The sequence below is a fragment of the Hyperolius riggenbachi genome, chromosome 2 (assembly GCF_040937935.1).
Source record: "Hyperolius riggenbachi isolate aHypRig1 chromosome 2, aHypRig1.pri, whole genome shotgun sequence".
Classification (NCBI taxonomy): domain Eukaryota; kingdom Metazoa; phylum Chordata; class Amphibia; order Anura; family Hyperoliidae; genus Hyperolius; species Hyperolius riggenbachi.
The window spans coordinates 477,476,051-477,502,088 of NC_090647.1; the positions used below are offsets into that span (position 1 = coordinate 477,476,051).

Below are 26,038 nucleotides of genomic sequence, written 5' to 3' on the forward strand. Positions count from 1 at the left end.
TGAGAGGGATAAACAATGGGCTTTGGGGTCACTCATGCGTCGGGGATCGTTAAACATCTGGTATGCCGGATCTTTAGGAGATGTTGGGCACACTCTGTACACACGCTGGATTCTCGGCCGCCATGCCCAAGTTCAATCCAGGGCGTGTACATAGCTATAGGATTTAGCCTCTTAAACTGAGAATAAGAATATGAGAATCCAGCAAAGTTTTAGTTACCATTACTACAACACATACAAGTAAATGTCTCATTAGTTTATTTTCAATCAAGGTTTGCTCTAACTAAGTAACAGGTGAAGCAGCCATCAGGAAAGTAAGATTTTCCCGTATGAACAGTTTAGAGTGGAGATTCAGGTTACAAGTGCCTGTTAAGTTGAAGCTTTAGTTTATTAAGCTTTAAGGGCATAATCACAGGTCTAATTTTTAAATGCTCCACATGTGTCATTGCTAGTTAAAGTAGTCCAAACATTATGTTCTTCTGTCTGCAAGACATTCCCAGCTGAATACAACAATAGGTGTAATAAGCAAGCAAAGCTCCTCCTGAATAATAACCGTATATCAAATAAATTTACTTGTCACGGGCAACACCTGCCATTAGATAAAAACAGCAGCAGCAATTAGCTGGACTATAAATATATAGTCTAATCATTTTTCTAGACAAACAGCTGGAATACATTTTACTTGTGCAGAATAGGCTTACTTTTATTGACAACTTCCCTATAATATTCACTAACTTCTTTCTAGTCGAATGAAAAATAGAAACCTTAAAGAACAACTGTAGTGAGAGGTATATGGAGACTGCCATATTTATTTCCTGTTAAACAATACCAGTTGCCTGGCAGCCCTGTTGATCTATTTGTCTGAAGAAGTGTCTGAATCACACCAGAAGCAAGCATGCAGCTAATCTTGTCAGATCTGTCAAAATTGTCAGAGACACCTGATCTGCAGCATGCTTGTTCAGGGTCTATGGCTGAAAGTATTAGAGGCAGAGGATCAGCAGGACAGAGAGGCAACTAGTATTGCTTAAATGGAAATAAATATGGCAGCCTCCATATACCTCTCACTACAGTTCTCATTTAAAGGGCACCTGAAGGGACACTAAATATATAAAACTATACACACCAGAATGCGTATTAACCGGTCCTTATACTTACCTGCCCTCCACTTTGGATGGGTTGCCCTTCATTGCGCCACTCATTCCCTTGCTTGCAGCTCTTACTGGAGACATTTGCATGGAGGGCGAAGGCGTGGCACATATTTTGTCCACTCCATGCTTCCCCCAGTCCCCCCCCCCCCCTCCCCATCTGTGTCGGGGGCTGGGAGTGTTCTTGGCATGTCTACTTGAGAATTGCCAGTCAGAGGGGATCACAGCTAGATGGGAGAGCAACTTTACAGTGAGTGCGTGTGGACAGAGCATGGATGCGTACATGTAAAAGGGTGCCGGAGATGGTTACTAGTAGAATATAATCCATATTCTGCTAGTTACTTCCACTTCTAGTAAAGTATTGGTAATAACCTAACTTTACCCTAACAGTAATGCTTCCTCTCGCTGCCTATCACTAACCAATCCTGCCTGGTGCTGCCTACCCCTAACATATGAAGTGCAACCCCAACATTTGTGTGCAGAAAAAAGGGCATCCACACCAGCTTCTCACTGGCATTCCCACAAATGTGTACATCCCCGCCAGCATGTCACTGGCATTGCCACAGATTTATTTATTGTATTTATAAAGCACCAACATATTACGCAGAGTTGGACATTAGTTAAAGTTAGACAATATTTTATTATATATATTTAGGGTTGACATACAGCAATAAGACAATACAGGAATACAAGAAAAACCAGATCATGCAGCACAGTATGAGTACAAGGTAATGCTTAGTTAGTCACTGGATGGGAGCATGGAGATTAGGCAAGTTAGGTACACTCAGATGCATAGCATGGATGCACAGTAATGGAGGTGCATGATCAGGTAGGACACGCAAGGAGGAGGGCCCTGCCCGAAGGCTTACAATCTAGAGGTAGAGACACAAAAGAAAGGGGACCAGAGTTCAGCTGCGGGCTTAGAGCACCAGTGAGGGGTGGTAGGCCAGAGTGAAAAGGTGAGTTTTGAGGGCCTTCTTGAAGGTGTTGAAGGAGGGAGCTGTCCTAATGTGTGGAGGTAGAAAGTTCCATAGTGTTTGAGCAGCCCTTGAGAAGTCCTGGAGGCGTGCATGGGACTGGGTAATGCGGGGGGGGGGGGGGGGGGGGGTCAGGAGAAGTACATCACCACCAGCATGTCACTGGCATTCACAGATGTGAACTTTCCTTCCCTGTGCAAGGAATATGGTGAAAGCCTGACCTTTTTCCTGATGTGTGCAGACTTCTGAGTAGTCTCTGTCAATGAGCCAGTGGTGTAAACAGGCGAGAATTCTGGGAAGTCCTCAGTACAAATCCATGTAGCTGATACTGTGCTTAGCAAGTTTATTTTTAATGTTTTACCTGTATTAGAAAGTTAAAGACGCTGCACACTGAAATGGAAAGGAAGCTTTTAACGGCAGTAAATTACAAATCTCTACCTGATAGTGCTTCGAGGGTAGAATAGAATGTCTTTTTACTTTTGTAAGAGATAACTAACATTATAGGAGCCAAGTCTACAGACTTGGGGACTGATAATTAGACCCTGTTGCTCTCTATGACATTTTCTAGTTGCTGTAACACCTCTAAAGCAAACTCTGAAAAAAATCTGGAATATTGACTTATTGGTTCTCAGAAAAGCAGGATAATCAATCACAGTAATGTTTTGAAGTACAACCTAATTGAGAACTTAGTAAAATAGAATTGAACCTTGGAAAATATTATGCATACCGTAGCTCACAAATATAAACCATAATATTCTCCCGTTAGACTACAGGTAGTCCCCGACTTATGACCGGCATGAAAATGGGAACAGTTAAACATCTTTAAAAAAGACCCTGTCGTTTTTGAGAAAATTGATTTAGCAAAATTCAAAGAAAAAAAGTTTGTTTAAACTCAAAGTGAAAGTGACAGTTTGCTGGGGTACGCTATACTATATAGCTAGTTCTGAGTTCTGCATACACATTTTAAAGTAAACCTGTGATCCAGTGCCGGGATTACTCTGGAACTTTTTGTGGATTATGTGAACTTGCATATAATTGTAATTTGCTAAATTTTACATGAAATTTAGCGTAAGCAAATTTAGCACATTCTGATCATCACTAGGACAGAAGGAGGCACGGGGAGGGGGGAAGAGGTGGTACAGAGGGTATCGCTGAAGGCACGGGGAACAGAGGTGACACAGAGGGGGACCCTGGAGACAAGGGGTATCTGACTTGAGAATGTATTCAGGTTACATCCCTATCTCGTTCATTAACCGGGGACTACCTGTATGTCGTTAATGTAGTTGTGGCACCAGATATCTTTCAGACCTCAAAAACATTTTTTAATTTAAATAAGTTAAATCCAACTCCCCTTCTTACATAAACTCTAAGCCTAGAATAGGATGCTTGTCACAGTACGTTAGGAATGTTGTACATGTTCTTTTTACCCTAAATGCTGCTTAACTTAAATTCAGAACATTCTGAAATTTTATGGTTGTCTCATTTCATGGACCAGCTGTGTAATTTTGTAATAATTTCACTCTGTGAACCTTCAGAACTGAAATATGCCCTTTTCCAAAAATAAAGTAACTTGACGTTAACTTTTATCCAGATAAAGCCTCTCTCTAGCAGACTCTAGCAGTTTTCCCACAGTGATGGTCTACCACATTGTTCCTTAACCTTCCCACCGGAGGCTGCTCCATCGTGCACTGCACCATTGTCCCACCTCCTTTCACCATAGGGCATTCTGTTAGTTTGGTGCACCCCAAAACTCTACATCCCCTTCCTGGTACCTAACCCCCCCCCTCCCAGAATTTAGTTTGAGGACCACTCCTTGTCACATAACCCTAATAATCTCTTTGCCCAACTCAGTCGTTCTCAACCTTTTTACCCTGAAGGAACCCTGCAAATCATTTTTGGATCTCAAGGAACCCCTTCATTTATTTTGCTGGAGTCATGGTCTTAGGACCCGTTCTCACCTGAGCGGGAATCGCACGATTCCTGCTCACGGCAACCCGTTAGCGGTTCTGCAAGAACCGCTACACATTGTAGCGAGTGGCAGTGTTCTCACTGCTGCGGTTGCGGTTAGCGATAACCGCAACCGCACTGCATGCAGCGGTTTGCCGGCGACGAGCGTTCCGCGATTAGCGATCGTGATTAGCGTGCACAGCACGCTAATAGCGATCGCTCCAAAACCGCCGCGGTGTCCAGTGATTATTCGGCGCTATACGCGGGAAAATCACTCCCGCAAAACGCCAGCGGTAATCAACAGCGTTCTGCGGTTCTAAGTGTGAACGGGCCCTAAAAGTAGGTGTGGTTACTACCTCTTATTACAGTGTCTCCTTATTCTAGTGCTTTTTATTAGTATGCTTCTTTTTACAATGCCCCCTATTGTTATGTGCTCTGTCATACTTCCCCACCACCAAGATGGGGGAAAATGCCAAGGAACCCCCGCAGAGTACTCAAGGAATCCTGGGGTTCCAGGGAACCCTGGTTGAGAAAGCCTGGCCTAACTAATAACCAGTGCTCACTTTCTATCATCCAGTTTAGCTACACTATATAATGGAATTTGTGATACAGTTGCCCGCCAAGAACTTTGCTTATGGGCACCCAAACCAAGGCTTTACACCAACAATGTTGGGTGCAGATTTCACATGTTAGGGTTGGTGTGGCAGATCATCCTCCTCCTCCACTGGCAGCCAGTGACAGTTCATGCATGTACAGTGAGCTGCATTGAGGTGTTTTCAGCAAATCGCTGTTTCACACCACGACCTCTCCAAAAAGCGCTGACTGCAGAACTTTTGTGATTAAAACCGCTGGGGTGAGAATCCTCCCATGGGGGATACTGCACTAATGATTTGCCAATTGTCGGGGATCAGAAATAGCGGGGCAAACTCCACAGAGTCACCCTAAGACTGCCATGTGCAGAGAGCGCACAGCAATTTTACTAGTACTACCAACAATGGGTTAGCGCACATTGCACAATTAGCTTGATATGTATTACCTAGGTAGTACTGATATAATTGCTGTGCACTCATTGTGAATGACAGTTTTACTGACGTTTGTTAAAAATACCCAATTTTCCTGTGGAGAGGAGGAGGAAGGAGAAAAGCAGGAGGCTTCCCACAACATCCAGGAACTAAGCAATAGGCTGAGAATGTCTGCCATAGCCAGTTGCTTATCGCCCATGTTTTGATGGAAGAGGTGGCCTGTATAGACACCAGCCTTAACCTTGCTGGCGGTATTATTCTTTCTAGATTTTAGGATCTTAAAGCGGAACAATTTTTTAATGAGCTTTTAGACCCTAAAAGTAGGAAAATAAATCATACTGCAGAGAGATTTCCTGCAGCCCTGCACATTACTTATCTCCCCGTGATCCAGTGCTGCATTTCTTCCTCCTGTACTCTGGGTGGTGCTCTTCCTTTATGGTGAGATAGCCATCTGTCATCATGATGGTGCAGACTGGTTACGAGCGTCCAGATCCTGGGGGAGGTGAGTTACAAACTCCCCTGTGCAAAGCACTTTGCATATACCTTTCGGCGGCTACCCCGAACCAGACTTGGGATCACCGCTAACAGCTTCTTTTTTTCACCCCAATCCCGAGTCGGGATTACCGCCAAGGATGTTAGTGATAAACACCGAAAAGAAAAATTTCAGTATCTACTTTTAGTAACATAAAAGAACATTTGAAAGCAATCCCAGACATTCCCTGTGTGCAAAAACATACTTTCACTGCAGAGAACCGTTTGAGGTAGCTTATCTCTGTCTCATAGGCAAAGGTAGAAGACACTCTTTGTTTCTGTTTTGATTCTGCCCACTCTTCCCTCCACCTCCTACCTACCTCTGCTGAACAGACACCGCGCTCTGGCAACAGTTGAGTCCCTTCAGCAGAAAAGGAGCAGGGCAGAGTAAAGGCACATGCCTCAGAGACCTTCAGCCAGCAATGATTACATTTGCCATTAGCTAGAAATTAGCTAATTTGAACTGCTCACTGCAGTGAAAGTATACATCTTTATACACAGAAAATGTACGGGATTGCTTTCAAATGTTCTTTTATGTAACTTAGAGTAGTTACAGAAATTTAGTTTTGGGAGAATAGTCCCACTTTAAGAGCCAAAATGATGCGACATCAAGACGCGAATGCCTCTATATGAAGCTGTACACTGAGGCTAAGTTCACAGTGGAACGTTAAAGTCGCACGTTAAAACAGCATTTAACGCAGAATAACTCACTGCAATGAAAAATCAATGCCCCATTCACAGTGCACACGTTACGTTAGTGACTAACGCTGCACGTTAAGTAAAAGTACTGCATGCAGTGCGTTATACACGTTATTAGCTGCGTTGGACTGTTTGCACATGCTCAGTAATGACTTGGATGCATACTTTTCATTGCCTGTATTTTTTACTGTATCTGTTGTATGCGACGGTAACGCTGCGTTGCCACTTTTTGGGCGCGTTTCGTTGTAAGCTTGTGGTGCGACTTTAACGTGGCATCAAAACGCAACGTCCCACTGTGAATCTAGCCTGAAACATCATTAATTTGCTCACACAGACGTGAGAATGCTAATAAATATCCCCATTGCTGGCTGCTAAGATCCCCCAACAAAAACCCTCTTGTTAGATGTATTTTGTATGTTTTGGCAAACTATTAACCATCTAAAGCTGAATTTGGAGTTTTGATAGAATAAGCAAAAAGCAGGCTTCTCATTTTCCTGCTTGATGCCTGTGTCGTTACATTTTATCTCTGAGCGCTCCTAGTCAGGATCAATGTTTCTGCAGCTCGTAGTTTGTCAGTCTTCAGATCCCTCCTTTCCGGGACAGTTTCCCAGTAAGGCTCTGCTCTCCTTCCAGCCGCTGTAACTGTGATCCAAACCATTCTCTGCCACGTTCCGCAAGGCGCTGACCCGGTGCTCCCGTATGTACATACCTCCTGATCAGTGTTCTACCTTGGCACGCTCTTGCCAAGAAGATATGCTATTACAGCTCATTAGCATTTCCAGCCGAGTTTAGACCAGTCATTTCTAAAAATAGTTTTTACTTGATCGAAACTTGGCAAACATGTTTTGCAGTCTGGCCAAATATGCTGCATTTGTTGATTTGTTCAATATCCTGTTTCCAGCAAACTTCAGTTGGGAGAGACACAGAGCACTTAGCTTCCTAATCGACTCCACCTGATTGACAGCTCCTTATGAAAATTATAGCAGCGTGCATTCCTGGGGTTTTATTAATCAGTAAAATTATTAGGATGTTACATATTATGCAGCAGCAGCAACAGATCCGACTTGGCTATTTGCAGGGAGCAAAGTTAAAGAGGAACTTAAGCAAACGGGAAAAAAACAAATCAATACATTGCAAAGTGAGAAGTAAAAAAATGGAAGAGAGATCAAGAAATGATTGATATTCCCATGTAATTTGTTCATATTGTTTCATCCATAATCAGTCTGTAATCATCTTTACTGCTGGCTGGAAAACATGGAAAAAAATAGACTGCACCCTTTGCCATTATCTATAACCACACCCCTAACAATGCGATACGCTACAATGTTGTTTTTTTATAGATCTATGTATGTGCACAGAGGGAGATACTGGTTGCTTGACAGTTGGAAACAGCTGTTATTCCCCATAATGCAACAAGGTTTACAGACAGGAAACTCAGGACCTACGTCCTGACATCACACTGTGGGAGAGTTTTCACCACATTGTCAGCCATACAGATCCTCTTGATCATCTATTCGAGAAAATGTAAAGATTTCTTGGGGAAAAGGGGGTATCAGCGACTGATTGGGATGACGTCCAATCCTTGGTTACAGTTCCTCTTTAACTAGTCCAGGAAGGGAAGTCATCTGCATTGCTCTTGGCAACCGGCTTTCATTATGTACTCAGTTTAGAAGGTGGGGAACAGGAGACTGAATCCATCCCTTCTCCACCCAAATTGAAATAATTATTTTTACTTGTTGAGTGCTGAGGCTGGTAGTGGGTTCTGTATCCAGCTTGTCCTTTGATACTTTAGTCATGGGGAGACGAAGATGTTTTTTTGTTTTCTTTTTGCGAGAGACTGTTCAGGGCCTAAAGTAGGGGTGTCAAACTCAAATACAAAGTGGGCCAAAATTATACACTGGGAACCTAATAGCGGGCCAACCTTAATGTCTACTGGCCACCTTGCTTCCTTATAAAGTTCCCAGGTGGCCCTCCTTCCTCCCCTATACGGTTGTTTAGTGTTTTCCCCATATCTCCCCCATATGGCTTCCCTGGTGTGCTAGCGCTTCACCTCCAATGCAGCTTCCCTGGTGGTGTAGAGTGGGCCAAACAATGCAAAGTGGGGAAACCACTTGAGGGCCAAATTGGATAGCTCTGAGGGCAAGATTTGGCCCACGGGCCGGAGTTTGACATGTATGGCTTAAAGGGAACCCGGGAAGAGAGGGATATGGAGGCTGACATATTAATTTACTTTTAAGCAGTGTACATTGCCTGGCTTTCCTACTGATCAACTGATTCTAATATTTTACCCATGGATCCTGAACAAGCAAGCAGATCAGGGCCCATATGCAATTCACTTTTCTTCTTGAGTTTTCTCTTAAGAGATACGTTTCAATTTTTTTTATTAAAATAACTTTTCAGTGCTTTGCAATTGGAAAAGTACAGCAATTGGGGAAAAAGTACTGTAAAAAATATTTTTAGGATTTTAAAAGGGTGTTTTATTGACAAGTTGCAAAAATATCACCTAGGAGTAAACTAAGGAGAAAAAGTTAAGGATGCCAGACAACTGGTATTGTTTAAAACAAATATTGCAGCATAGTATTTAGTACCTTGTAAATGTATACTTTTAAAATCAGGAATGTATCAAATCTCACAAATGAATTTGTTTGTGATTTGTTTAGCTACAAGTGCCATCATGCACTATGGGCTTGATTCACAAAGCCGTGCTGTTTAGCACGGGTGTGCTAAACAGTTAGCACGTGAAGCGCCGTTTGTGGACTTTTGCGTGCGCAAAGTGCAGAGATTCGCGCAATCTTGGACTTTTGCGCATGCAAATTGCAGTGATTCGCATGAATCGTGGCAATTTGCATGCGCAAAAGTCCACGATCGCAAAAGTCAGTGAACGGCACTTCACGTGCTAACTGTTTATCACACCCGTGCTAAACAGCACGGCTTTGTGAATCAAGCCCATAGTGCATGATGGCACTTGTAGCTAAAAAAAAAATAAGATCTTAGAAATCCCCTCCTAAAAGACATGAATAGTATAGTACTGCCTGCATAAAACAGAAGGAAATTGCATGCCATCTCTTGAGGCACATATCTAGAATGCAAAGACATGGTGAAGTCTCTGCAATTTTTTTTTTGGTTTCCCATAAATGATCCCATTCGCACACCTTAACCACACCCCACGGCTAACCTTAACCAACAGCTTTTTAGAGTTTTGCACGTGGGCTAAAAAAATGTGATGTGTATAATCATAGTAAAAAACAAACAGGAAGTGATGGACTCCTATGCCTTTCCCTATGTCTGCAATGAAGTTTGCAATAACTGAGAGTTCACATCCTCTTACCTTTAAATCATGTATTTGGTACCAAGTCTTGACCCTGGGTAGGCCAGTAGGTATCAGAATAAATAATTGGTCAGATTAGTCATGAAGCAGTCCAATCACAAGTGCAAGTCTTGTTTGGCATTTGGAGTGCTTTATGGTGCTTTATATAGTTATATATTAAGTCAATGGCTGCTTGTTATGTTTCAGAGCGTTTAATATTGTATCTGTAACCTAATGATTTGTCTTGCTTGTATTACTATTCTAGGAAACATTACCACACGGATCAGAACCTCAGAGACGGGCTCAGATGACGCCATTAAGTCTATTTTAGAGCAAGCCAAAAGAGAGCTGCAGGTGCTAAAGACTGGTAAGTGTCCACCTCCCCCCTCGTATTAGAAATAACTCTAACCCAAAATCCTTTTTTTTATTTTGAATAGTGTGAGAGACACAGGTAGTCCTCGGTTAACGTACGAGATATGGACTGTGAGTTTGTTCTTATGTTCTTAAAGGGAACCAAAGACGAAGCTAATGAAAAAGCTTTTATACATACCTGGGGCTTCCTCCAGCCCCATAAGCCTGGATCGCTCCCACGCTGCCGTCCTCCGCTGCTTCGATCGCCGCTACCGGGTCCCGTCACTTCCGGCGGACGCGGGCCAATTTTCCGCATGTACAGGGGCTCCCTCCATATCCTTACGCATGCGCCTGCGTAGTATGGAGGCGCATGCGTATGGATATGGAGGGAGCCCCTGTGCATGCGGAAAATTGGCCGCATCCACCGGCAGTGACGCACTGCGCTTGCGTCGACTGGCCGAATGTACGGGACCCGGTACCGGCGGAGAGAGGCAGCGGAGGATGGCGGCGTGGGAGCGATCCAGGCTTATGGGGCTGAAGGAAGCCCCAGGTATGTATACAGTCTTTTTCCCAACGTCTCTGGTTCTCTTTAACCTGAATCCGTTCTTAAGTCAGAACACTTCGGCATCTGTCTCCTGTACCACTTATTTTTATTACCCGGCTAACCGGGATTGCAATCCTGCCTTCCTCTGTGAATATAACATGCAACTTGGTTAGACTCCATAGCATTCTGTGTACTATTTAAACTCCTCCCATCCCATCATCACCCTCAGGAAGTAGTTTGGAAGGATATGAGAAAGGGCACCAGTCAATCTTTATTGTGAATTAAGAGCTGGTCCTGCACACCTCCTCGCTGTGTTCCAGTAATAACATCTTTTTAGGGCTCTTTTCCACTAGGCAGCACAATGGCGCTGTGATCATGCTTCTTTCCAATTTACACCACCGCATGATCCTTTGGGTGTATGGTATGATTATGGTGCATTTTCCATTTGCGGTGGGGAAAAAACGCAGGACATTGCTTAATCACAAGGAAAACCGCATAGTCGTGCGGTTACTATGCAATTTTCCTGCGCTCCTATGCAAAGTGTAGAAACTTGATCACAGACAGAAAGCTACAGGGCGACATTTGCATTTGGGAAAAAATTGCCCACAAGCAGATCGCACTAATGGAAACGCTCGCTGCAGTTTCTATTAGATTTGTTTGTTCCTAGCGGTTTGCAATCCGCTTATGATCGGGATTGGTTCGAAAATGTCAGTAGCGGAAAAGTGCTCTTAAAATGACTGATGCAACTGAGTAAACACAATGCTAATGAGGTTCCTATATTCTGGTGCATTAATGTTTTTCTATTATAACCGCTCTAGTTACATTTTTGTATCTTATTTTGACTACTTTTGTTGTTACAGCTGAGCCGGCTCAGCCCCCTTCAGCATCCAGCAGTGGTAACTCTGACGACACTATTCGGTCTATTCTGCAACAAGCCAGACGAGAGATGGAAGCCCAGCAGGCTGCTTTTGAACCTGCCTTAAAAACGGCATCTTTATCCCAAGCTGATCTTGCCATTATTTCTCCCAAACTTATCTCTACCACTGCAGTCACTTCAGTGTCCAGTTACTCTCCTTTATCCATGTCACTGAAAAAACACACACCGGTTGTGGACTCCGGCATTTCTACATTACAGAACCTCTCTAGTGTAAAAAAAGAACCACAAGACACATCATTGCTAGATCTCCATAGCATGACAGATTCTACACAGGGCATGCTAAGGCATGTGAAAAATGAGCTAGGACGAGGTTCTGTATGGAAAGACCATTGGTGGAACACCGTTCCACATGATAGGAGGACCACAGCTTCCTCTGAAGACATAAAAGTTGAGGAGACCAACTGCACAAAGGAAAAAGTCCTCACTCAGAACAGGTCGGAAAGACAAGGGCCCTCATCTTCCTCAGATTACTGGAAAGAGTGGCCTAATGCTGAATCTCCATATTCCCAGGGCTCGGAAATAAGCATGACAGGAGCTAGTCGAAGCGAGACACCTCAGAACAGTCCGTTGCCTTCATCTCCAGCTGTGTCTATAGCCAAGCCAGCCAAACCCTCTGTCCCTCCACTAACTCCAGAACAGTACGAGGTCTACATGTACCAGGAAGTGGACACCATCGAGCTAACCCGTCAAGTAAAAGAGAAGCTTGCAAAAAATGGAATCTGCCAAAGGATATTCGGTGAAAAGGTAACCATATGTATAATTTTAACCTACCTTCTCGTTTACAAAGTTCTACTTATTACCTGTTAAGCTTTCCAAAGAAAATGTTGGCATAGGCTCTTTACTTCTAAGCAGTTCTTGACACAGTCTTTGCTAGATTTGTCTTGATTTGCACGTAGCTTAATAAATCATACAGTGCAGCCACTCGCGGCCCATGTTGGCAGAAGGTACATGTTGTTCCTGGACTGTCAAAACGTGTACTTGACACAGATATGATAAATAAATGTTAGGGTTGGCACAGTGCAGCACAGCCAGTCTGAAAAATCGCTGAAAGATGCTTTCTGTTAAGAAATACATTTGTAAGCTTTGTAGAATTCTAGATAACAATGTCTGTGAATGTCGCTGTACACATGTGGCTGTGACCTCATGTTCTAGGATTCTCTAAAAGGAAAATGCTATTCTTATTTTGTAAGTTAGTAGTGTGTTGATTCTGGGTGTATGTTCTCATTATGGCCCATTGTCCACATTAGAGGGTGCACCTTAAGTCTGCTAGAAGGTCTGGAGATTGTGCGTGCGCTCACACACCGACCTACACTATATTTGACTAAAATTACGTACACATTAGCAATTGGTTTTGATTAAAACTTTCTTAAAGCGGTCCGAGATGAAAAACTAACTATAACAAGTGACTTGTCTATATATCTTATCTAAAGTTTAGATAGTTTACACAGCATATCTAGCTGCAAACAGCTTCAAAAGTTTATGATTATTTATTCCTGTGATACAATGAGGGCAGCTATGTTCTGTTTGTCACATTGTCACAGGCTGTGGGCTGGAGAAGCTATCAGCTTGCCTGTGTGTAAATTCCAACAAACACCGAAACACAGAACATTTATATTGCAAGTTTCTCCTGGCGGACTCAAAGCGCCAGAGCTGCAGCCACTAGGACGCGCTCTATAGGCAGTAGCAGTGTTAGGGAGACTTGCCCAAGGTCTCCTACTGAATAGGTGCTGGCTTACTGAACAGGCAGAGCTGAGATTCGAACCCAGGTCTCCTGTGTCAGAGGCAGAGCCCTTAACCATTACACCAGCCCCCTCTCCTCCTCCCCTCTGCCTCTGAATTCAATGGCTAGTAACCTACTCCTCCTCCTGCACAGACTGAGCTCATATAAGCCCTTGCTACAGTGCCAAGGCACAAAAGGAGCTGTGGGCAAGGCTTGTTTAGTTTATAGGGAATCAGAGTATTCAAACAAAACAAAGTATTTGGCTTGAGGAATTCTCAATAAACTATATGAAAGGAACACAATTATGCAATGAGTAAAAGTTTATCTCGGATCCACTTTAAGATATGGTTTTGGGTGGCAGTTCTGGAATGATTACTATACAGACACCTTGCTTGGCTCCCAGCTGAGCAGTATATTGTATTCTATAGAGTGGGGAGGAGAGAGGCCACACTAGTTGCACCACCTGTGAAACTATAGCCCGACAACTGGGTGGGTCTTGGGGAGGGTCCTATACCTAATAAATGCAAAGCAGCTGTGCAGTGAAGGGCTGTGCACACCTGCTCCCACCATGATACACATCTCTTCCACTTTCTGTTCATTTTGCAAGTGCAGTGCAGCCTACCAATCACCATGCAGCTTCAGTCCCCTCATGGTCATTGGCTGTCTGCATGGCACTTGCAAGTTGAACAGGAAGTGGAGGAGGTGTGTATGTATAATGCTTTGCTGCGCTGCCTGCTCTGCATAAATTCTGTACAGGACCAGGCCTCTTAGCTCCCAGCCTGCCTTCATGAGGCAGGTTAAGGGGGGCCCAGCCAACAGACCACTGTGGTTGTGTAGTTATGCCCCTGAGCGGTACCCTGCTCTGGGGACTTCTTTTAAAGTTCATGCAGGGAGCAGAAGCATTGAGAGTGGTAATCTGACAATGTAAGGAAACGGCTGTACACACTTAAGGTTTCTACTACTACTACTACTACTATAAATCTAAAAGGTGTACGAAACTTTTAGTAATCGGACAATGTAATGCAACATCTGTACACACTTAAAGGCAACCTAAACCGAAAAAAAAAATGTTTCACTTACCTGGGGCTTCTACCAGCCCCATGCAGCCATCCTGTGCCCTCGCAGTCATTCATAGCTCTTCCGGTCCCCCGCTGCCAGCTAATTTTATTTTTGCTGACTGGGAGTCGGCCGGCGGCCATGCATACCTTTTTAAGCATTCCTGCTGGTGCAGGAACCTATCGTGGACATTAACACATACATATTTACGCGTTATGAATGCAATGCGTAAAATTAGCTGGCAGCGGGGGACTGGAAGAGCCATGAGGGCACAGGATGGCTGCATGGGGCTGGTAGAAGCCCCAGGTAAGTGAAACTCATTTTTTTTTTCTGTTTAGATTCCCTTTAAGGTTTCTACTACTACTATAAATCTAAAAGGTGCATGAAACTTTTAGTAATCGGACAATGTAAGGCAACATCTGTCCACACGTAAGGTTTCTACTGCTACTACTAAAAATCTAAAAGGTGTATGAAACTTTAGTCTTTAGAACTTTACAGTCTTTAAGTAGTAGATCAAATAAATCAACAATGATACTGAGCCTGCATAGTAAGCAGCCTTACCACTCTTCCTGCAGACTCCATTTCATAAACTGGGTCTCTCCTGAGCTCTCTCCCGGTCTGTCGACTCTGTAGTGTTGCTGCTCTGCACTTCCTGCCTCTTAAAATGGACACTAGAGCCCAAACAGAGAAGCAGGAAGTGCAGAGCAGCAACACTAAAGAGCAGCCAAATGGACCTGCAATGCCAGGACTCGGAGGAGGCGAGTGTGTGCCTGTTACCACTGCCTCCGTAACGCTGCGTGGGGGTGTGTGGGAGATAGTTTAGTGGGGTGGTGGCAGACACTTGGGGGGCCCCTGCTGGGCAATAGCCCCCTTTGCCCATATGGTAGCGCCGGCCCTGTTCACACTGGCGAACTCACCTGCATTTCCTTATCATTCATTTCCCTGGAAGAGCAACAAGGTAACACTGATGAAAAGAAGAAATGGAGTTTGATGATGGCATTTACACTGACATTCAGGCTTGACATTTAAACTATATCATGCCAGGTGGATGTCACATACTGCAGCTTTCGTCTGTTTATTGGCCACCCTGTAAAGCACCAAAGTAGTTTACCCTATGAGAACTTACCATGTAAAACTGCTGAAGCAAGAACATTGCAGTCAAATGTGCCGTAATGTCAATATGGCATCTAGTATGAACCTCGCCTAGCTCTGCTGTGTTTGCCAACACAAGACTAATTGCAGATCAGTTTGCATTGCAAGGCATGTAATCTGCTACCAGCTAGGCCTAAACCGCAAATCGGATCTACATACAGCATCAAATCTCAGTGCATCTCCACACATAGAGGCATGACATATGACTTCATCAGAGAGTAGACTTTTAGGCCTTGTTCACATTGCGTTCGGCTCGTGGGTCCATCCGCGGAGGGCTTTTTTTCCCGCATTTTTTTAAGCGATTTTCTGCGTGTTCGCTCATTTTGTAAGCGCTTTTGCAGAGCACTTCCTTCGTTTTATCTGGAAAAAATCCGGAAATAATACAATGTATTTTTAGAAAAAAAAAATGTTCACGCAATCGCTTACCAAAGCGATTTTGTTAGCAGTTTGCGTTTTTCCTGTACCCTCCATTGAAGCAAATTGCCTCAAAAATGGCTCAAGCACCGCTTTTCAAAGCGGATCGCAAACAAACCGCTCTGATATGAACTATCTCATAGAGAATCGCCTGCGCTTACATTTTTTCAAAAACGGATATAATGTGCACAAGGCCTTACAACGTATGTATCCTTCTCTCCACATTCCACTATCCTCTGCACCGCTGCATTATTTCTGTATTATTTCTGTATTTTTCAGTAGTTACATTATATTTCCGAAAAGCGAATGACCCTAAAACTTTATTTTTATTAAATCTGTTAAAACATTTGGTAATGAGCATATATATACAGTAGAGATTCGGTTTTCCAGCACCAACAGGGATTGGCTGATGCTGAATAAGTGTGCTTTATTGTTGCTTGAGAGTCAATGTTACAAATGGGTCTAGCTAATAAAGTAATATGCCCCAGTCTATTTACATACCGTGCACTCTGTGTTAAATGTTAAAATACAGTAAATGAAAGAATATTAACCTTGGGGGGAGCCATGGAACCCAATCTTTAAGCATAGCGCAGCCCAGAAACAGCCTATGACGTTAGCCTTCACCACTGTGAGTACTGCCGGCGATTTGTACTGGTTGTTTGAGACTGCCGGTTAGTTGATAACCAGGACTCTGTTGTATACTGTTGTATACAGTTATCACCCTGCTGCACAGATGTCCAACTTCAGTCCTCAAGGGGCCGTATCCATGCCAGTGTTTAGGATGGACTGAGAAATCGAGGAAATGTGCTCTAATTGATGAACCACGCCTTTCCTGATTTAGTCCCATCAATTCATTTGAGCTGCGCCAAAAATGTGAGAGGACCTCGGCCCTTGAGGACTTAAGTTCGACCTCCCTAGTGAGATAAACACTGGAGGGCAATGTTTTGACTGATCGCACAAAGACTTGATCGAGCAAATCTGCTGAGTAGTGATTATGCAGGGTTGTTCTGCCATTGCAGTCCCTTCCGCTAACATGTACATATACACACACATACAACGGTTGTACGGCAAGTAACAACCGTTTTCAATTAAGTAAACATTTTATTTACAGTATTTTATATTATATAAACGGTATCTTCTGATTATTTCTCTAAATAGTCACCTTCTTTATTTAAGCATTTGTCCTATCTCTTTACAAGGTAGTAATATCACACTCCTCACTTATGAGTTGGAGGAATTGAGAGGGTTTCCTGTTAATGCTCATGAACAAACAGTTACTGGTGTTTTGCAGTCACATAACAAGTGGTGCAGCGAAAGAAAGTTAACTTATGGTGAAGGAATTCCTTGCGCAGCTGATAAAGGCAAACCACTCCTATAGAGTTCCCCTCTGCAGTAGTTGGACAAGTACTACAAACTCTACAAGTTTCACCTCTTCATCAGGTGATATCATGTAAACAAAGTTCAAAAGCATAGTACAAATAAAGTGAGTGCAATCTTGTAGTGCTAAAAACATCTCATTGCCCTATTATTCAATATTGGTTTTGAAGTACATTGTATCTGATTCTGGTTGAGGGGGGACATTTTGCGCAATGTAGTACAAAAGTTATATACAGAAAAATTAAAATTTTAAATTAAATAAGGACTACACAAACAATAGTAGTACAATAGTTAGTTGGGTAGGAGATACAAAATCTGCTGTTGTGTGGCCAGTACCTGTGCTGTTGGATCTCCGTCTCCTCTCCTCTCTTCCAGCTACTGATTGACTGATATATAAATATCAATGTGAACCTGTAATCTTAAAACCTAAATAAGACGCCCTACATGTTTCACCTCTTGAAGGAGGCTTTGTCAGGGATGCTGTACAAATAAGGTGTGCAGTACTAAATTGCTGGTGCATATAGATCAAACACAATGTATGGTCACAATATAGTACATTGTAGCAATCTTGCGTCCTGTCAGGTAAAAAAAAAAAATTGTTGAAATAAAATAGTTGACTCAGAATTCTTTTTTTTTTCTTCTCTGTGTTTGAAGTAAAGATTAATATGTCTGACTGAACTCTGTATTGAATTTGCAGGTGTTGGGCTTGTCACAGGGCAGCGTCAGCGACATGCTATCCAGGCCGAAACCCTGGAGCAAACTAACCCAGAAAGGCCGAGAACCGTTCATTAGAATGCAGCTCTGGCTGAACGGGGAGCTTGGGCAAAGCGTCTTGCAGTCGCAAGGACAGCAACAAGGACAAGGTACTATAAATATAAACAGTGCGTGAGCTGTGCCATACACTACCTGTTTTTCCAATTTTACTGTTCTTTGGCAGCAGGCAGTGATATAGTCAGAACATGACCTTGGATAATTCTATCAGACAAGAATGACAGGGGGACACTTTGCTGCTGAGGTCTTGTACTCATTTAGTTGTGTGGAAGGTGCGATTTGTTCAGCTGTTGGCGGGCTCCGTATTCCATGTGTTCTAGTGCCCTGTGGCAAAGAAAGCGCTGATGTATAAAGATTCTTACGGGCTGATGTCTTTGCCACATCCTTTGCTGATTTACCTTTTCTTTCCATTTATAGCCCTGCAATCTGCAGCAACACAGCAGGACCCTGTAATCGAAGGATGTCCAAGTTCAGGTACTCTATAACAAATAAGATGAAATGTACATAACATGTACTTCTGACAATTGGTTGTATTGGGTGAAATCATTTGTGATGTTTACAATTTCAATTCTTTAGACAATTTTTTGTTGCAGAGTACAAAATGCTATACTGGATTTTCACTTAATAAGACTCAATGGCAACATACTGTTTCCTGGCATCTTATTGAGAATGCATAGTATTTTGTTTTATTGCTTGGATTTCATTGTAAAAGATTTTTTTTTTATCAAAAGTCAGAAGACAAAAAAGACAGTAAAGGAGTAAAGATATGTCTGGATTAAAGTAAATCGAAGCAACACTGAAAAAATAGTTTGATACTCCGCTATGGAGAGGGAATGCTCTGCATCCCATAGAGCCTTCCCGGTCCCCTCTATGTGCCTCGGTCCACCGATGTCCCCCCGTTGAAGTCTTTGACCAGCTGGTCCAATACCTCTTTTGGACTCTGAGTTAAGGTTTCCCAAGTTCTTCCAAAGACGAGCATGTCTGTACTGTACATGTGCAAGTCTGGGCTCGTGCATGTGCAGTACGGATGCACCCGCCTTCTGAGGCACTTGCATTGACAGCGCTGGACCAAGGAAACAAAAGAGTGTAGCTTCATATTTACTTTAAAGGACCACTATCGCGAGTACATTACATTTTAACTGTCTCCACCTCCCAGTGTTTATTTTAAAGCTCCATGACAGGTCTGTTGGATCATGTATGCTCTCTAGTTTTCCACTCTTAGTAAATCGACCCCATATATCTTTTCATATTTTATTTGTGACTAAATCAGACAATCCACCTAGAGTTTATATGTTAGTCACTGGTCTCAGTAAAAACACAGAACAACCTCCATTTAGTGTGGACAGCAGTTTTGAGTTCATTACCCTCAATGTCAGAACCGAATGTTGATCACATTGCTCCACAAGCTTAACTCAAAAGTCAATCCCACTAGCTCTACTAAAAATACAGTATGGAAAACTATTCAGTACACAGTACGAGATTTAGCTTAGTAGAAAATCAGAATCAATGCATAATATAACGCCCAACTTTTTGAGTTAAGAAAGAGAACTTTAAGACACGCCCCAGCCACACCCAGCCACTTCCCAGGTCACGCATATTGCAAAGAATTCAAAAGCAAAATATGTTATCTTTAAAACATGCTAGTCCTATCTATTATCATTACTTTTAATTCATCATAACATTTAAAAGTAAGAAATATATTCATTAAAAGAATGAGAATAAAGTTTAGAGTGACGTTAAAACATTTTTTCAGGAGAGAAAGACATATATTTACATACAACTGTACATCAGTCCTGAAAGAGGGACAAATGAGAAAGAAAGAGGGACAGATATAATAGGTTTCCATAAAGGGGCTGTCCTTACAAAAAAGGGACCGTTGGTAGCTTGGCATAGAGACTGTACATCACTCAAATAGTGTTTTAACATACAGTAATAAAGAATTCCCAAAATAAACTTCTGGATGGGGTTTCATTGGAGAAAACCTACAATAATGCATATTCTGCTCGTGTGCGCCAATCCTTCATCTTGGGTTATCTACATGGTCTTTATCACGTAACCCTTCATCAGTCCTGGACATCTGCCAGCTCCAGAGCTCTGCCATCTGCTGGTGGTCTAATGGCTCTCTCTGCTACTAATTCAGTCAGCTCACAATGTTACACATATCCTGGGGCCTAACTCACCCCAGATCATTGGCAGCCACCACGAAGCAGAACCCACTGCCTTCTGGGAAGCAGCGCTGTTTATGGGACTTAGCCAGATAAAGTGATTACACCTCTTCCCATTCACAAAATCCAGCCTGAACTTTAAAGAACTGATCTGAAGTCCCCCTTTCTCCCCCTCCCCCCCACAGATTCCAAAGACTCCCTAAACCAGGACCAAATTTGAGCAGAAGCAGGAAATTCACCACCAGTGCTGTAGCTAAGGAGCTTTTGGCCCCACTGCAGGTTTTTGCGGACCAGAACCTGGCAAGAACAGTCACAGCATCAGAGAAGTGTAAGCGAGGGAGGAGAATAGTTTGATATGATTACCACAATACATAGCGCATATAGAGATAACCACTGCCAGACCAGCACCAGTGCAAAGCTAATACAGCAGCGGAAGCAGTTCTAGGGGGTCCCTCTTATCAAGGGTCCCCAATATGATTGCAACCTCTTCATCCCCTATTGCTACTCTAATAAATCCTTTATGATCTACCTGTTTAGCTCAGGAGATAGAAACTTACTATTAAAGCGGAATATAACCCTGCATTTCAACTTTGCTCTAAAACATTATTTACAGCATATTATATGCAAAAAGCATTTTTTTTTTACTAGACCAGCATTGGAAGGGGTAAACACAGAGGTTTTATGTTCCGTGCAGACGTTCAGATAGTTACATTCTATTTAGTTATATGTATATATTTAGAAATGTTACACACTCTTTGGCTGTCCTCCAACTCCTTCTCAGTGAGAGAGATGAGTCACAATAAACACTTAGATACATCTATGTAAACAAAAAGTATCTAACTTAAGTTCGGATGCGTCTGCAGAAATCTCCAGGGACTTTAAAGCCCTGTGTAACCCTTCCAATGCTGGTCTAGTAAAAAAAAAAAATGCTGGTTGCATATAATATACTGTAAATAATGTTTTAGAGCAAAGATGAAATGCAGGGTTATATTCCGCTTTAAGTAACCAAAGAGTTATTTCGGTCTAGATGGTTTTTGATCTGCAAAGGTTAAATATTTACACCATTTGCAAACACATATACGTTTCCATGGAAGGATGTGTGCTGCATGAAATAGAGTACCATATTTGTTGTCCCTTAAAAGTGTACTTGAGGTGATATGTGTCATAAGATAAACAAGTGTACAGTACAAAACATATTAATAACCAAGCTGTTTTACTTGTTTTATGTTGCTGCCTGAAAGAGTTAATTTCTAGGCATAGAAGTGGCAGCTTCTGTCTTGTTGGGAATATAGTAAACATCACTGATAAGGTAATTACAGCCATAAAAGTTTTCCTGACAGAATACAACTTCCGAGAGTAGGGGGAGATTTAAAAAAAAGTCAATAGTTCATGTATTTTAACTGTGGAACTCTCAATAGACTGCCTTTGAGCAGAGACAACAATTCAATCTACTTTGTAAAACCATGGGATATCTTTAAAAAAAGTCATTTTTTTAGGAGTAGGAGGATGAATACAATTGTTTAGCTGATCAGTTTATTTTCTCCTCTGGTTTACTTTTAAAAAGTGGAGGTGTTTCAGATTTCTGAAAGTTTTCCTATTCCATAGACTGACTGTATGTAAAGTGATGCATCTTGGCAACTTTCTTGCCACTGTAAATGTATACAGAGCTTGGCCTGGAAACACTGAAATAATTTCAAGTGTCCTCATTCTATGGAAAATGCTGGTTACAAGGAGCTCCATTGTGCGGGCAGAAAGATGCGAGTACTTTCCAGGGCATATTTACTGCCATCAGGCCTCTAGCTGCTTCTGGCCCTGGTGCCAATTGTATTTTATCCACTTTTTTACCATGCTGGCAGACAGCATTGCTAGTGCCCCACAGGGCTGCCAGCCTAATAACTCTGCTGGCAGCAGCAAGGCTAGCCGTAATATGGCTCATTCAGAGCTATCAATAATAGGCACCCGAAGACTTGAAGTCACATTTACCATGAGCTAAATAAAAGTGTGAAAGCCGTGAATTATTGCAGCCATTTTATTTATTTTTCCACTTTAGTTTGCTTTTTGCATCCTGCTGACTAGCAGCAGTATAAAGAGTCGGTACATTGCTGTTTGATGACTGCAGCTTCTCATTAAAGCGGACCTCGCGTTATAATTACATAAAACGGAATCACTATCTGTAGCTAATGTCTCATTTTTACTTAATGTAAATACATAACAGTTACTAATGCCACTGCATGGCGCACAGGATGAATTGCATTCAGTCTGTAGACATTAATTATGGGGCTGCCATATTTGGGTAACCTTGGACAGCATACTGGGCATACTGTGCTTCTTAGACTCATCATTCCTGCACAGCTCTTGGAGTTTTCTCAGGCTTCAGACAACACCAAGGACTGAAGGAGACGGAAATTGCTAATAACGCGGTATTAAAAACATTACAAGTGAGGACCAATGTCTTACAAAGAGGAGACAAACAATATATTATGCTGTGCAACATTATAAACTCAGAGATAATAATTCCAGTATTTGTATAGCGTTTTTCTCCTGTCAGACTCGAAGCGCTTGTAAGGCAGCCACTAGGCCACACTCAGTAGGCAGTAGCAGTGTTAGGGAGTCTTGCGCGAAATCTCCTACTGAATAGGTGCAGCTTACTGAACAGGAAGAGCCAAGATTTAAACCCAGGCCTCTTGTATCAGAGTCCTTAACCAGTACACTAGATGCTGGTTTGAATTGCAGAATGGGGTGGGTGGGATTTGGTTACCGTCGGTAGAGATACGTTTCCAATGGACGTTTGCTTTTTGGGACATAAGTATAGGAGGCACAAAAAAAAGAGTAAAATAATTAAAGTGGACCTGAACTCTTGCACAGGACAGAAGGAAAACAGAGAAATGCACACTGTATGTATTTAGAGAGTTTAGCCTAAATACTCCTCATCTGTGACTAATCACCAGTGTAATTTGCTCTCTCACCTGTGTCAGCTGGCTGCCTTGGCAGAGCAGCTAATTTGTAAACACAGGATGTTAAACCCATGTCTCCTTCCATGAAAGCAGGAAGTAGTAAAACTGCAGATTTATTGCAGTATTTGTATCAGCTGTAACAAAGAAATTTTTTTCTTTAAAGGTTATTATGCTGTTGCTTTTTCTTTTAGAGCAGAGAGGAAGTTCTGAGATCAGGTCCACTTTAATTTAAACCACTGCTCCAAATGGAGTAAAGCTGAGTATTTTTTCAGCTTCAAAAGCCCCTTGTAGCTTTGGGTAAGCAAGTAAGGGAATGCCAGCAGTCATGTTAAAGTAAACCCGAGGTGAGAAGTGTATGGAGGCTGCCATATTTATTTCCTTTTAAACAAAACTAGTGGCTTGGCAGTCCTACTGATCTATTTGACTGCAGTACTTTCCGAAGTACAACAAAAACAAGCATTCAGCTAACCTTGCCAGTTCTGCATCTGCTACATGCTTGTTCAGGGTCTATGGCTGAAAGTATTAGAGGCAGAGGATCAGTGGGATAGCCAAACAACTGGTATTGCTTAAAAGGAAATAAATATGGCAGCCTCCATATCCCTCTCACCTCGGGTTCACTTTAAGTACTCCATATACACCATGCAATACAATACAAGAAGGAAGATGGATTTTTTTCCTGCTGCCCTGCCTTAACGCCTGACCACTGTCTTATGTCTGTGGGTCCCTTTAGATGTGTAACTGTGACATACTAGCTTTGTGAGAGTCTGTGATGATAATTTGTAAATGTTACAGCCAAGCACTGTGTCGCCATGACACTGGCGAGATTGATGGACAGGACTTGATAAAAAACTGATCTGACTGTGATCTATTGATCTGCGGTCTCAGTTTTTACTGGCGGACCCGAGCAGCTCTACGTTCCTTTTACACCTGTTCACCGTAGGCCGCTGCTGTACATGTTGCGCAGGAAGGAGGTGCGCACAAAGAGTACTTTATTTTGGTTAGTGTCCTCTCATTATTAAAGTGGAGGTGGAAAACTGCATTTGAAGTTACAGCTGTGGGTGATCCCGAGGGACTGAGTCTTTCTTCTTTGTTCGTCTATATTCTGAGCCATCATCCATCATGTCTAACCTCATGCTGCTTAGCAGAAGACGGACCCATAGGAATAGAAACTCGTACAACAACAAAAGACAACTGCTAATTAAGGCTTGTTTTTTCACCCCCAACCAAAGCAAACCTTGAATAATGGCTTCTCCATAAGTGACTTAAATGTCCGCAGTATGTTTAGATCCGCTTAAAATAATGTGGAACACAAACAAAAGTCATTTTTGTTAATTATATCACACGGCAATTAATCTTCCCAGTCCCTTAGGAGGAGCCATAGAGGACAGAGGAGTTTGCAGATAGAATTACATTATAAAGGTTGTTAAACTAACTTGACCAAACTTTTACTTTATTTGATGAATGTTAACAGTGCTGTTTTATAGTGGAGGTCAGTAAAAAAAGAGGATATTCTGGATTATGTACCCGAGGGGAGATTTATCAATGTTGCCGCACTAGAGAAAAGTGCTAAGCAGATTGACTATAAGGCTACATTTCCGTTAGATGCATGCAATCGCATGTGATTTTTTCGGATGCAAAGTGTGAATATGCAATAGCATAGGCATGTATGCGAATTAGCATGCGCATTGCACAATTACATTTATTTGTACACATTTTACAAAGAAGGAAATCCTATTCTTACTACCGTGTATGTGGAAATGTGAAAATCGCATCAGACGCTATTTTTCTGCATGCTACGTCCTAAAATAGTCACATGGTTGTCAGCTTTTTCTCTGGATGTGAATGTCGCATGTAGTAGAAACTGGAAATCATTGGTGTGAGTATTTGTTTGATGAAAAAATGCACCAATTCCGCATCTCTAGCGCTCACTTCCTGTCGGCAAAGAAAGGAATTGCGCGGAAGTGTATTGGTAAAATCCGTTCATGCGTGCCTCAACGCTAATGCAAGACTTTTTTTAAATGGACACGTCACCATAGACTTACATGATTTCCGGTGTGCCGCGCAAGTCGCCTGTTAACGTCGGTGTGCGCTTGCGTCACGGTTGTGGCGAAAACGTCACATCGCGACGCACCGTGTCAGTATGAAAGGCCCCATAGACTTTAATTGGCGTAGCGTTGGCCTACAGCAAAACCAGGCCAACCCAACGCGCCACAGTGAAAGGGCCCTAACGCTAATAGCAACGATCGTCAGTAATGTGTGTTGCTGTAGCAACGGTCGGGCTACAAGAGTACAGTGTGCCGTGCTAGTAACGTAACTCACAGTACACACTGCTGGTAGTAACAGTAATATTGCCTTGCGCTGCCTGTGCACAGCAATATTACTGCAGTTTAGTACATCAACCTTATTGACCTTATTATAGAAGTGCAGGAAGAATGTTTTTGTAAGGAAAAATATGTTTGGGGAAGCAGAAGATGCACCCGAACTCTGATTTTACTTCCTCACAATTTTACCTGCAGTGCAAATATTTCCACTTACAGGTGAAAGAATAAGATTCCTGTCTCTCCTTAGATGAAATATGGCTCATTCCTGACTGATGGAGTTTGAACCGATGAATATGAACAATAATGTGTTCTGAGGAAGACTTAATTTACATTATATGTGCTGTGCCTTGTCTGTGGTTTCAGCCATAGTTCTTTATAAGGAGTCTTCATGGAAAGAAACTCATGACTGAGTAATAAAAACAGACATGTTAGTCATTGTTTATTCATAGTTGACACTTTTCAGGATGAGTGTGAATTTGTAATTATAAAGGAGATGTATTTATGGGAACATATTTAAATCGCACAGGACTTCACACTTCAGCATTGGGGATATTGCTGGGGCTCATGTATACAGAGAGCTGTGACTCTGCTTGCATTCACAAGGCCCAGTATACTTGATACTCGCAGACCTCGAGTCACCCCAACTGTATC

At 42.4% G+C, this 26,038-nt stretch overlaps 1 protein-coding gene and 1 long non-coding RNA gene across 5 annotated transcripts in view; both read left to right on the top strand.

Moving 5' to 3' along the window:
• LOC137547082 (uncharacterized) overlaps positions 1-26,038 on the top strand; it is a 554,567-nt gene that overhangs the window by 371,364 nt on the left and 157,165 nt on the right. The gene's annotated exons all lie outside the window — the stretch shown is intronic.
• The window catches only part of CUX1 (cut like homeobox 1), a 541,156-nt gene that overhangs the window by 357,953 nt on the left and 157,165 nt on the right, over positions 1-26,038 (top strand). For 3 of the 4 annotated variants that reach the window (XM_068270260.1, XM_068270261.1, XM_068270262.1), the window contains 4 exons: positions 9,891-9,992; positions 11,381-12,201; positions 17,874-18,039; positions 18,365-18,421. The exons of the other annotated variant lie outside the window; for it this stretch is intronic. In XM_068270260.1, the coding sequence (XP_068126361.1) occupies positions 9,891-9,992; positions 11,381-12,201; positions 17,874-18,039; positions 18,365-18,421 (1,146 nt within the window). The remainder of the gene's footprint in view (positions 1-9,890; positions 9,993-11,380; positions 12,202-17,873; positions 18,040-18,364; positions 18,422-26,038) is intronic. 4 annotated transcript variants of the gene reach the window in all.